We start from the raw sequence: 12,527 nt of genomic DNA on the forward strand, positions 1-12,527 counted from the left end.
CTAACAGAACTCGTAAGTTACAGACCTACATAGATTGTTAATATCTGTCATGTTGATTTGTGTTTTTGATTTAATCCCTCAGGCAAGTGGCTATTGCAGAAAAAAGTGAGCATTTTTGTTCATTTTTAGACATTTTTGAGTAAAAAAAAATCTGCTTCTGCCGAGCTACTTTTGCATTTTTTTGTTTCCAGATCGTGCCAAAGTGACTAAAGGTCTCCCTGATGTTGTGGCCATCATGGAGGACAAGGTGTGACATCGTCAAAAATCATATGAGGTTACGGCTACATCACGTGTTCACTTTTGTCTTCTTCTCAGTCTTTATGCCTGACATGCTACTTCGATGGCGACCCAGCTCCAGAGATCTTCTGGCTTCATAACGACAGGAAGATCCTCGATCAGACTCAGTTTACCATCACTAAAGAGACCAAACGCAGCTCTCTCACGATCCACAAGGTCCACATGGAAGATTCTGGAAAGTACAGCATCTTAGTCCGCAACCAGTATGGATCAGAAACAGCTGATGTGACCGTGAGTGTGTACAAAGAGGGAGAGAAGCCTCCAGCTAATGCGGTGGAGATGGGTTAGAACTGCAAACCAAGACAGAGCTACAAATAATGAAGATTATATAACGAGAATTAACTCAACTTTCACACAAAAAAGCACTAGAGTTGTCATAATTTCAACACGGATGCCGTAGTATCACTTTGTTTACTAAAGAGGCTGTAGAAGTTAGCTGAAGCTGATTGGCTTGTAAAACATTTCATGAGGTGGGGTTTAGCACATAGACGTCATATACGTAGACACGACGTGCACTGGCACTGCCCATTGGAGCTGGCGTAGCCAGCGGACCGCCATCTTGGATGGGTTTCCAATCGCCCTCAATGCATTTGTTTCTACTGAGGAAAATGATTACCCAACTAAAAAGCACATTTTGTCATGCTTTTACACGAAATCAGCAGGCGAGATAGTTAAAATATAAATAAATTAAACAAGTTAAAATATAAAATCCCAACAGGTAGGCTGGAAATGTCAATAGTAATCCCACGTTATCTGTTTTCAATAGTGTGCCGGTTGTTGCAAGCGTAGGCTACACAAACAATGGGAATAGCTGCCCATTCTGCGTTGACCCCAGATGGGTTTGATGAACCCATCCAATATGGCGACGACGCTGTAAAGCTCTCCATCGCCCAATGGTGCGTCTACGTATTCATGTCTATGGTTTAGCACACATTGGCTTACATCCACTGAGACAATTAAAGCAGAAATGCAGAAATTTTTTTAGGGGGAGCCATCTAGAGATGGAAAAATGTGTTGCACCGTAAGCCTGTCTCGTTTGTGATTGAGCTCCTGTAACCGGCCAACAGAGCTAAACATTTTTTCACCATTTTTATTTTCATGTTTATTGATTTATATCTGTTTTACGTTTCCATAAGAAATATCGCCAACTCTGCATCCGTCTAGGTACTTCCACAAACACGCACATGCTCTGTGATTGACATCTGTACGTAAGCGGATGGCTAGTGCTACTGGCCAAAGCTGGGTGACACTCAATTCAAATTAAATGCTGCTCTACAGGATGGAGCGGGACTTCCCAGCCAGCATGCATAGGTGGGTCCCATATGAATACATATATGGGCAAACCGTTTGGGTGCCAACAGGTTTTTTGCAGTTTCCATGATGGTCCCACAGGGGTTTGCCCAGATTTTACTGGGCCCTACATGGGTTTTTAGAGGGACCCAGATGGTTTGGGTCATACACGGGCTTGTTAAAATCTATGTGGGCAAAATCCTGTGGGGCTACCATGGAAAATGCGGCACTCATACAGGGCCCAACTATGCATGCCGGCTGGGTTGGTATTCCCTCACAGTACAGGGCAAGACTATCAATTTCTAAATTCAAATTTCTTGAATGAATTTTACATTACAGAGGTAATTTAGCTCCGTAAACATGCTGAAGCTCTTATTTCTTTCTTGTCTGTATTTTTCCATCTTTCTCCTGGTTTTATTTGCATAATTTAGTCAATGTTTGTATCAATACCACCTTATTAGGAAGGCTGTGTGCTTCGTTTGAGTTTTAGTAATCTGTCTCTGCCCTTTGGCTTTCGTTGTGTGAGCGGAAAATACCCGTTTGGTTTTTATTTCCTGTCTGCCTCCTCCAGCGTGAGTCTGACATTTCGTTCAACCATCAAAATGCTTCTTCTTAGCTCTTGTGATTCAAACTTTGGTTGTGTGGTTTGTCTGTACTCAATAAAGCGTCTTTCAAGCTATCTCTTATAATTTGTTTTATGATGGCACGCTTTACCCTGTAAACTTTGAACATGGAGTTAAAATTTAGACGAGGTTACTTTATGTGTAATTTTGCAATGAGTGATCTTTTCTTTTAGTTGGGGAGCAAACCGTTCCCCGTGTCATTAACCCTCCTGCGGGGCCTGCATTCGCCAGCTAGATCAAGGTTTAAACAGGCTGCAGCCGTGGATGACATTAAGTGAAAATTGCACGAATTATTTTCTTTCAAATTAAATTATGTGAAGGTGTTGAAGCACTTAAGCAGTTGCTTCAATGCCAGTGCCATGTCCATCATTAATACTGTGAGAGTTTGAAGTTACGCATAATTCATTTATCGCTAGATTCAGATACTGTGTAAAATTTTCCACGTTGCAAGACGAGGCTTGGTAAGTGAACTCTAGGTTGTTCAAACAGTTATGATTTCGTCATAAAACGTTGTTACTCATTAGCCACATCACCAGCCACCCTTTGGGTATAAGATGTGGGTTCACACTCACCGTCTCCACATTGTGTTGAGCTTCGCACAACTGTCCCAGCTTCCGGCCACCGTGGTCAAGGATACCCTCTAAGGAACGATGGATTTCAGCGGAACGTGGCAGGTCTACGCTCAGGAAAACTACGAGGAGTTCCTCAAGGCCATGGGTGAGAAGCTTGTCGCAACGCAAAAGAAAACGATGGTTATCCATATATTTTTTGTTGCATGGATCGATACTTTCTTCTTGACAGAACTTCCAGAAGATGTAATCAAGATGGCCAAAGACATAAAACCGGTAACCGAGATCAAACAGACGGGCAACGACTTCGTCATCACCTCCAAAACGCCCGGAAAGTCTGTGACAAACTCCTTCACCATCGGCAAGGAGACGGAAATTAACACCATGGATGGGAAGAAGCTGAAGGTTTCTTGCTTTTATTCATTCATAGATGAAATTCAGCTTATTAAAGTTTGACCAGGTCCAAATGAATAGAGAACTAATATGTATGGTTTAAACGAGTTTCTAGTAAGTCTACGTCTCTTTTGAGGGACACATTAGGTGTACTGAATTGTTTCCCAACCCCCAGTGCACTGTCAATCTGGAGGGTGGAAAGCTCGTCTGCAATACCGGCAAATTCTGCCACGTCCAAGAACTCAAAGGAGGAGAGATGATCGAGGTCTGGTGCACAGGAATAATCCTGCACACATGCTGAAATCCTGCAAAAGATTTTATTTTTAAAAATTATTTTTCTAATTTGTTTTCTTTTTCCCCGTTTAGACTTTGACCCGGGGCTCGACGACTCTGGTCAGGAGGAGCAGAAAGGTCTAGACCTGAACAAAAATTAGAATATGTATTTAAATAAAGAGGTGTTTACTGTATGTTGTGTTGTTCTTTATGTCTGTGCACATTTGGCCAACATGCCTTTGACACAATGCAAAACACTTATTGTTGAAACTAAGGCTTTTAAAGTAAATGTCATATTCAATTCTAGCTTTATGGAGGTGAATATAAATAACACTAAAACTTAAATGATGCAAAAAACTATTTGTCTGTGCAGTGTGTCCTCTATAGGATATGTGCATGCATTAATATAATTTTTATGCCATAGCATTCCCACATGGATGATAGGTATGTCACATACATTTCCTAAACATGTAAAATGTTTGATAATCAAAAATTTTATTTTTACTTATTCACATAATTTAGCATTTTGACATTTTTTGAATGACAACTGTGCTAAAAATAGCAGGAATTACTACAAAAATTAAAGTTAAAAGGGTATCACACCCAAATATAGTTATTTGAAATAACAATAAACAGAGACAAAGATGGGGGAGGGGAAGGAATTTATTTATTTTTTTAAACTTTGTCATCAATTCAATGCACATTTTACATTTTTGAAAATCAATCAAGACAAATCTTAAAATGGGGCACATCTTTTAATCATCGGTGACGTTTCGCGAAAAGGGACAAATTAGCAGCCAATTGTTTCTGTTTTTATGTAGAGCGAGGAGACATTGCTATGCAAGACTGAATCCGGCAAAAAAAACAAAGGTAATAATTAATCGGTGAGTCAGATTCAACCGTCAGCTGGCGGAAGAACAGCTGAGGGCTCAAAGTGACCTCGGATTGGTGATTATTCAAGAAAAAAAGAAAAGTTGGCAAAAAATTAACTTAACGAGTTCGTTAGCATTTAAGTGTCGATCTTACAATCTGTAAACAGATTAAAACGTCAAATCTCTCCATACGCAAGTCTCCTCGAATCCAATTAAATTTTTTTTTTGTTTTATTTAATTTGCACTTGGCATATCTGACCCTACACTGCGTAATACAAAACAATAGAAAAACATGTGTAAGATCTCCTTCAGGTCGACAGTGTAGGGGTACTGCTAAATGCTAACAGCAGGAACTTTCTTTGTTTTTTTAACAAAAATATTCTTCAATATTGAAGTCAAGACATGTTCTTAGCACGTCTTATACATTCATTCTCATTACTAAAAATACTTTTGTCAGACAGGCATCAAATGTTTGCCTGTAAATGTACATATGCTACAAGTACTTTACACATTTTTTATTTACATGGCTCTTGAACACATTAACAATCTCTTTTGTTTTGTTGTTTTTACACTGGCTATTAGCAGCTTCAATTCTGCAAAGGGAAAACATGAAAAAGCCTCAGCAGAGGCCTAAATCACAAAAATATAGAACTCATAAGATAGTCCATTGCATCTCAATCACTTCCCATAGCATCCTAACCTGGTACTCAGGGTGAAGTTCTGGTTACAGTGCAGGAGGGGAAACGAGCAGCATCAAGGGGACGGATTATCAGATGGTCGGTCAGGGACGACGTTTGAAAACAAACAAATCATCTCCGTTGCTATAGGTTACGCCCCTTGAGCTGCTTCCCTCTAGAAAAGCTCCTGGGTTCTACCTCACCTCAGACGTGCGCGCACCCAACTGGACCCCGTCGTAAAAACGAGGCCCTCTTCCGCGCGTTGGGAGCTGCGCCACCGTCGTGATGAGGCAGAGACTGAAGGGCAGTAACAGTACTGATCGAAACAGACGAATGTTTAGGGAATGCTAACCCATTCACCGCCGGGGCTGGCAAGAGAAAAGGAGTGGGAATCACGCCAACCACACGGGGGCCGTCAACAAAAAAAAAGCTTTGGTTACCCAGCGCTTCACATATCTTTCAATCACATCAAAAAGGACTTGTACAAAATAATGCTGTGATAGTGTTGCGGACTTCAGGCACACTCAACTCCTATAGTGCGTGTGCGCACAGCGCAATAAAAAAGGGATACAGGAGTTGGTGGTCTGAAGTCCATGTGCTATGGTCTCGTTCAAGCCTTCGAGGTCAGGCTTTCACCGTATCCACCAGCTCACGTTCAATAGAATATCATTTTTCCCTGCAGAACTACAGTTGAGTGCCTTTTTTCGTTCCAAACAAGGTATATATATTAGCTAAGAAAAAGGGGGGGGGCTCTTAAAAAAATGCTACAAACATGAACTCGCTTTAGCACCCGAAACTTTGGAAGTCCCTCCAAAGACTTTAACCTTAAAACCAAAACCAGTGAAGTAGCTCAGCTGCCCACAGAAATGGACCATAAAAGTAATGGATGTCACCTGACCTATAGTTCAACCCCTATTTGGGGGGGAAAAAAGAACACTCAATCTGCTCGGACAGCCAACTCTAAAAAGAACAAAACAAAAAAAAGGTAAAAAGAATCCAGTTTGTCGTCGTTTTACAAAAACTGGCTCCATTTAAGGCATGCCCAACCAACAAGGCAGCAAAGCTGTAATAGCTTAAAAGTCTATTTAAAAGAAATTGACTCAACGTCAATTCACTGCTTTAAATGTCCACGTTTAGCTACGGATGATGTCTGTTAAAACGTTAAGTGTATTACAGCTTTGAGGCATTCCTGGTGAGCAAATGCCTCAACAGAGTCACAGTCTAAGCATTGGCTCTAGTTAGGTGAAGTGTGTGTACTCAGCTCAAGCCTGCACCTTCAGCAGGTTTTTGAGCTCGAAGGCCATCATCTCCCTGTGGTCACAGGACGCTATAGGGAAAGACACCCAGTGACTCGGGGGTTTGGGCAACACGCTAGGTGAGGGGGGCTCACTGAACTTAGGGCCTGCATAGCTCGGGCTGCCCTGGGTTGACAGGAGCGTGTTAAGATGAGACACTGCACCCTCCCAGCTTTCGTAGTTGGTGGCAAACCGGACAGAAGCATTCTTCTCCAAGGACATGGCCTGCCATGCCTCTGGAGATCTGTGGTAGGCAGGGCCTTTGTCGCTCCGACGGTGGCTGTGGTGGTGAAGGGCCCCCGTTCCTCCTACAGATGCTGCTGTGGTTCCGTTCTGGTCACGGCTTCTCTGCTTAGCCTTGCCAAGCTGATGGGCTTTTTTGGGGCGATCCGGGTGGGAAATTGGAATGTTGTACCTCTCTCCACCTCCCATGTTTCACTACTACCTGTCACCTGCAAGACAATTATAAAACGTTACCATTTTCGTTTTTAAAATAAAAGTTATTGCGTAAAAGGCACTCTGCACTGCACCCTCCACAAAAAAACAAGCTGCTGCAGCAGCTACGTGCAGGAGCTGCAGACGTCCAGGGCTGCGCTGCCCCTCCCCCACACACAACCCAGAGCAAAAACACCCCCAGCCAGGCAGCTCTCACCTCTTTGTTGTGAGAGAGTGGACGTGGCTGAGATCCCTCTTTAATCTTTCACCTCCGATCGGTCCCCAGGTCCTCGAAGTAGCTCTCTGTCTACTTCTCGCTGCACTTAGAAGTCCAGCAAGGTCTGAAGTTTTCATGTGCCAATGAGCGTTGTTTTCCCGTGAAGCCGAGCTGAACATCAATTCACCTCGGCGCACGATGCTCCAAGAAGTCGAGAGCCTTAAAAATGCGTGAAAAGGCGTTTTTTAGATGCGCAAACTAGCGACAATAATATACAAAACAAAAGCTACGCACGTCTTTATTATGTAACAAGGCATTAATTAGCTGTAACAATGGTGTACGCCACAATGCGTCATGACAAAGACAAAAACAACACCCCGTCGTCTTATTTCTAACTTCTCAGGGTTTATTGATATAAAAATGAACAAATAAACACAAAATAGCATAAAAACGCATTTAGTATTAATCATTGTTCCAACCACTTACGATGAATTTGATTAATAAAGTTCGATGAAAATATGGCAAGTCGCACTTTAGTTAACTAATTTCACATTTACAAACGCTAGAAACACAAATCAAACGGCTACCCAATCCGTATCGCTGTATTTTGCCACATAACCAAAACAAAAGAAACGGAACTCAACATGGCGACGAGACTCAAAACAGCTTCTCTTACCGACTTCCTCAGGCTTGGTTGTTAAAGCCTTTCTTTGAAAATATTTATGTGGTTAGCCTCTGATTTCACTCCGTGGACTGTGTAGGAAGCACAGAAGTCTATGTTTCCTACAAATCCGTCACCCTTTGAGGCTTGTGTGCTGTTACCGGTGGCCGTCGAAACGCCACTTCTCCCTTCCGTTTCTGATTGCAACAAAATGGAATCTTCACCACAGCTATGTAGTCCGTGCTCGCACGGAGCCAACCAATCACGTAGGGAATGCGTTCCGAGCGACCAATTACAGGAGAGGTAAGCGGACGCGCTCGAGCCTGTTGCCAGACTGCTGACGTCAATGGCTGACCCTCCTCCCTCCCATTCCTTTGTTGGAAATGGTTAGGGTATTTCCGGGTATTTCCTAAGAGAAGTGACAAAACAACTCAAAACAATCACTCTCGATGACGAAAATCTCACGTTTACAAGCAAAAGAGCAAGTATGAAGTGTCCCTGTGGTACATAAAACACCGTATATTAGCTTCAAGTCGACAGCGCAATCGTGTTTTGTTATGCAACAAGATAAATACAACAACCTTTCAGATTTAACTGTTTTTCTGAAACAGAATGCCACTGTTTGTTTGTTTTTTTGCGTTTTGTGGGTTGAATCTGTTCTTCAGCTCTGACCAGTTGCAACAGGATGTAATAACCATAACACAAGACATAAACCAGTGACTGTAGAAAACTATGACACCACCCATCCCCCAACGTTGGCTCAAGTTACAATTATTTCACCAAAACTCTTTTTCAGATTCTCAATCCAGGTTTGATTAAGAGTGCTATAACAGCCACCTGAATGTTTTAAAAAAAAGTGTTTTGGAATAAATAAATAAATAAATAAATAAATAAATAAATAAATAAATAAATAAATAAATAAATAAATAAATAATACGGTTGAGAGAGCTGCAGCATTGCAAAATTACATTTTTGGCAAGGGAATGGACAAAAAAAAGCCTACAATAGCCATGAAGTATCAGTAAGAAATGTCACATACTTTTTTGAAATAAAAGAAAATGGCAAAGATTTTTGCATGTAGCCTATATTTGAGTTGGTTCGATGTAAGTTTGACTTAAAGAGACAATAGCTATGTTTACATGGGGACAAGTAATCGGAATGAATGCCCTATAAGATCAAAGATTATTCACGTAAACATGTCAATTGGAATATTCTGATCCGATACAGCTCATTTGGAATGAAATTCCATTGAGATAGGTGATTTTGTCCAATCAACACTCCAATTGACGTCCATGTACACTCATTTGGATTCTTGGGGTAATGCCCACTGAGCATGTGTGCAACTTTGGCGTGACATTTTTCCGCTTCTGCAGACGCTCAGGACAAGTCAAAAACATGACAGGAGGCGAACAGAAGTTATCCTGCTCCCCTCTTCTGTGGAGGAAATGGTGTTACGTACCGCTGAGCCTAGCTTAGTTAAAGTGATAGGTAAAATCTAAAGCATCGGATAATTTCAGTTAGTGTCCATGTAAACAGAGATTTGGGATTTCTGAACAACCAAAATTTGAATTGGATGGGGGAAATTTGGCGCATGTAAATGTAGCTAATGGGTTGTTCTTGCCGTTAATCTCTGGAAATATCCCTTTAAACATTATTGAAAATTAATAAAATGATGTCCAGTTGTTGAAAAATGTTAGCGGCATGGTACCATATAACCATAAAAATCGGGTATATAGGGTGCAGGTCGTCTTTGGGGGATGCCATATTAGACACCATCTTTCCTTCTGGCTGGTTCGGGGTCCTGCGCCTGTCGATGATGTCACACTAGATGATTGGCTGGATGTACAACTTATGGAAGTTAGTTTACCACGTTCAAAAACATTTAGGCAGTAAGAAACACAAATTTATTAACAAAACTGATAAACTCTTTCCAAAACATAAGTGAAAGAACAGAATCAAAAAAGAGATGCAATGTATTTTGGCCAAGCGGCATTGCCGTAGTGTGATGACGTCATTGGCAGGCGCAGGACCCCGAGCAGATCCGGAAAGTGCAGTGCCAGCAAACTACAATTGGCGTTGCATTCTCTCAATGGAAATAACCGAAGGACCATCAAAGTCTGAGGAGTCACGCCGAGGTTGCATGCTTTCTGCTCCACAGGCAACAATATTTACCGTAATGTTTTTTTAAACCAGCAATGGCGATATGGTGTAAAACTACCCAGAAATGTATGTACTGCCCCCTTTTGCCAGGAAACTATACACTGCCACTTTAAGCATTGACCCATTCCTAAAATGAGCCATGACATAATAGCTTTTGTCCATAGTTTTTTTCTTTCCATATCCAATAAAAATCATAAAAACGTATAATAAGACATTTTTAATACTTGTTTACTTTTGAAACTCAATAAGATTTTTTCTACTACAGACCATTTGAGGACAACAACATGTGACATAGCCTAGCAGGTGGTTTTATGGGACTCCAAGTCTGCAAAGTACAGACCAGCAGATAGTCTTGTCCTTGATCAACTCAACTTTTCTTATCTGAAGTTAAAAGGAGCTTTTGCGCAACAAGGCATTTGTCACACTATGGCAGGACACGCCTTTGAAACGCAACGCTGCCTTGAATGGGGGCTGTGCACACCAGGATTGGCTATGTAAGGAAAGTAGGTCACTGAGGCCTCTGTGGGTCACTAAAACCCATTTCACTGTTTGCAAATGCTGACAGTGTAAACAAGTCAAAGAGTAACAGATTTAAACCAATAGATAGTAGAATGGAAAACAGGAAAGCTGCTTGTTTCATTCTTTTTGCTCATGCAAAGTGGGATTTACTCAAGGTCTATAATAGTAATCCAATTTAAATAATAAAAAATATGTTAAAAGGCAAGGGTCATGATAGGAATTTCAATATTCTGAAATCTCCAAATTTTCCAAACACACAAACAAAGGGAAGTGGGTGAGAAAAGACAAAAAGTTTCACGTGTCATTTATGTTTAAACACATGCAAATGAAGTCATTTAATATGTTGTTTTCATCAACAGAACAGTTTCAACTTGCACCTTACTATAAATGTTGCAACTTAACAGGTTAATTTTAAGCTGAACGTTTTATTAAATAGATTATGTAACAGATTTTCTTTAGTGCAAGTCATTTTAAAATATCAAATCAGCTGTTTCCACCCTGCAGGTCACCGTAGTTTCTTACAAAAGCAGTGTACAGTCAGGATTGCATGCTAACAGGACCCAATTTAACTTTTGTCTAAACCTCTTTTATAATTTAAATTCTATAAAAGCAGCAAGTATTTGGTGTTCTGTTGACTATAACATGCTTTAAAAATCTAAACCGTCTTCTGATACATTGCTGTACAGTCTGATGTTTTAGCATTTTTTATATAAGAGTCAGGATAACAATCACAGACAGTGAACTAGTGCCTTTACAGGATTGGTCTTTTGACCTTGGTACTTTGTTTGCAGGTTCAGTGTGGGAGTTGAGTAGAGCTGCAGCTGCTGTTTCATCAAGAGGACTCCTGGTTACCTTCCTCTGGAGGTTTTTGGGAGGAGATCTTTCAGCAGATAATTCCTCTCTAGCCTGATAGCTCCATGGGTTCTCCATGGGAGGAGCTGGCTCATGTTTGAGAGCCTGAGCTGGAGGAATGGTACAGTACAGTAAACTGTACACAGACATGTATTTTTTGATTTAAATGTTTATGTTTACATTTATGTATTTAGCAGACACTTTTGTCCAAAGCGACTTACAAGTGATAATCGGCATGTGGCCCTTGAGGCTAACAACAACAACAACAACAACATTGACATCAATCATGGAGAGGAGGGAACAAGGAGTGGACAGTAGAGAGGGGGGACGGGTGCAGGGAGGGTGCTAGTTAAGAAGATGCTCTCTGAAGAGCAGGGTCTTCAGGAGTTTCTTGAAAATTGAAAAGGAAGCCGCTGTTCTGGTAGTGCTTGGAAGGTCATTCCACATTCCACAAATCAAGCCTAAAATGTGACTTAAAAACAAAAGTAGGTTCTTTAAATAATCTTTCTGTTTTGTGTAAATTATTGCAAAAATTTACAACAACAAATCAAACCTGATACTTGTTTCCTGGTATAAACTGTAGATTAACAAAGAAAAAAGGAAACACATGGTGAAGTTTTAAATTAGGGATGCACCGTTATGAAATTTTGGGGAGATACCGATATTAATATACCTATTATGACCGATAACCTATATATATATATACACACACACACACATATATATGATGACATTCATGCTTCTAAAATCAGCATTTTTTTAAACTGAAAATTATGTAAGCTGAAGTTTTTAATGTTTTGCTTTGTATCTATAAAGTGCAAACAAGATTGTGTGTGTGTGTGTGTGTGTGTGTCTGTTATTGTATTCTCTCTGAAACAGATACGCAAACAGAAACAAAATGGTTATAATTTTGGTTGTTAATATCGGCACAGTTTTACTTATCGGACCGATATGTTAAAAACTGACTAACATCGGCCGATACCAATGTTGATGCTGATTTATTGTGCATCCCTATTTAAAATGTATACTTTCATAAATGTAACTGTCATCCATTTCCATGTTGAGAAATTAACCAGGATACAAAACTATTAAGCCTCGTTAGCGTTGACGTGATTTGATTTCTATTTATTATCTTATTTTGCTTCACTGACCTGGAAACAAGGGGAGGGACTTTGATTTATGGATTCAAGCTGAATCAATCTGAAGTAGTAAATATGTACATAGCGTTTGGGTCCAGGGTGATTTCTAAAAGGGGGTTGTGCAACAAGATGATTTAATCTAAGAACTAATAGGACATTAATGGCTTCAGTCTGTGCTTTTGTCCATTGTATTTATGCTGCCCCTGGACAGACAGTGACATGGACGAAATCTTATTGTAGCTGCACTGTCAGCTT

At 40.6% G+C, this 12,527-nt stretch overlaps 3 protein-coding genes across 3 annotated transcripts in view; 2 read left to right on the forward strand and 1 right to left on the reverse strand.

Moving 5' to 3' along the window:
* Window positions 1-794, forward strand: part of myom3 (myomesin 3) — a 129,455-nt gene extending 128,661 nt beyond the window's left edge. Inside the window, 3 exon segments of the mRNA XM_054740996.2 lie at window positions 83-105; window positions 192-247; window positions 316-794. Of these exon segments, the coding sequence (XP_054596971.2) occupies window positions 83-105; window positions 192-247; window positions 316-585 (349 nt within the window). The 3' untranslated portion in view covers window positions 586-794.
* Window positions 795-2,627: 1,833 nt separating this feature from the next.
* On the forward strand, window positions 2,628-3,639 carry fabp10a (fatty acid binding protein 10a, liver basic). Its single transcript, XM_015950056.3, has 4 exons — window positions 2,628-2,927; window positions 3,012-3,184; window positions 3,348-3,437; window positions 3,539-3,639. The coding sequence occupies exons 1-4, from the start codon at window positions 2,861-2,863 to the stop codon at window positions 3,587-3,589; spliced, it is 381 nt and encodes a 126-aa protein (XP_015805542.3). The 5' UTR covers window positions 2,628-2,860; the 3' UTR covers window positions 3,590-3,639.
* Window positions 3,640-5,715: 2,076 nt separating this feature from the next.
* Window positions 5,716-7,805, reverse strand: pnrc2 (proline-rich nuclear receptor coactivator 2). Its single transcript, XM_015950054.3, has 3 exons — window positions 7,618-7,805; window positions 6,942-7,160; window positions 5,716-6,741 (listed from the first exon to the last, which is right to left on the reverse strand). The coding sequence occupies exon 3, from the start codon at window positions 6,719-6,721 to the stop codon at window positions 6,257-6,259; it is 465 nt and encodes a 154-aa protein (XP_015805540.3). The 5' UTR covers window positions 6,722-6,741; window positions 6,942-7,160; window positions 7,618-7,805; the 3' UTR covers window positions 5,716-6,256.
* Between the last annotated feature and the right edge of the window lie 4,722 nt (window positions 7,806-12,527).

Source organism: Nothobranchius furzeri, chromosome 5 (assembly GCF_043380555.1).
Source record: "Nothobranchius furzeri strain GRZ-AD chromosome 5, NfurGRZ-RIMD1, whole genome shotgun sequence".
NCBI classification, from domain to species: domain Eukaryota; kingdom Metazoa; phylum Chordata; class Actinopteri; order Cyprinodontiformes; family Nothobranchiidae; genus Nothobranchius; species Nothobranchius furzeri.

Excerpts from the sequence above, each read along its gene's own strand:
- fabp10a (XM_015950056.3), top strand. The coding sequence starts at position 2,861 with ATGGATTTCAGCGGAACGTGGCAGGTCTACGCTCAGGAAAACTACGAG. Across the intron at positions 2,928-3,011 it reads GGAGTTCCTCAAGGCCATGG|AACTTCCAGAAGATGTAATC; the intron begins GTGAGAAGCTTG and ends TCTTCTTGACAG. Across the intron at positions 3,438-3,538 it reads AAGGAGGAGAGATGATCGAG|ACTTTGACCCGGGGCTCGAC; the intron begins GTCTGGTGCACA and ends TTCCCCGTTTAG.
- pnrc2 (XM_015950054.3), bottom strand. The coding sequence starts at position 6,721 with ATGGGAGGTGGAGAGAGGTACAACATTCCAATTTCCCACCCGGATCGC.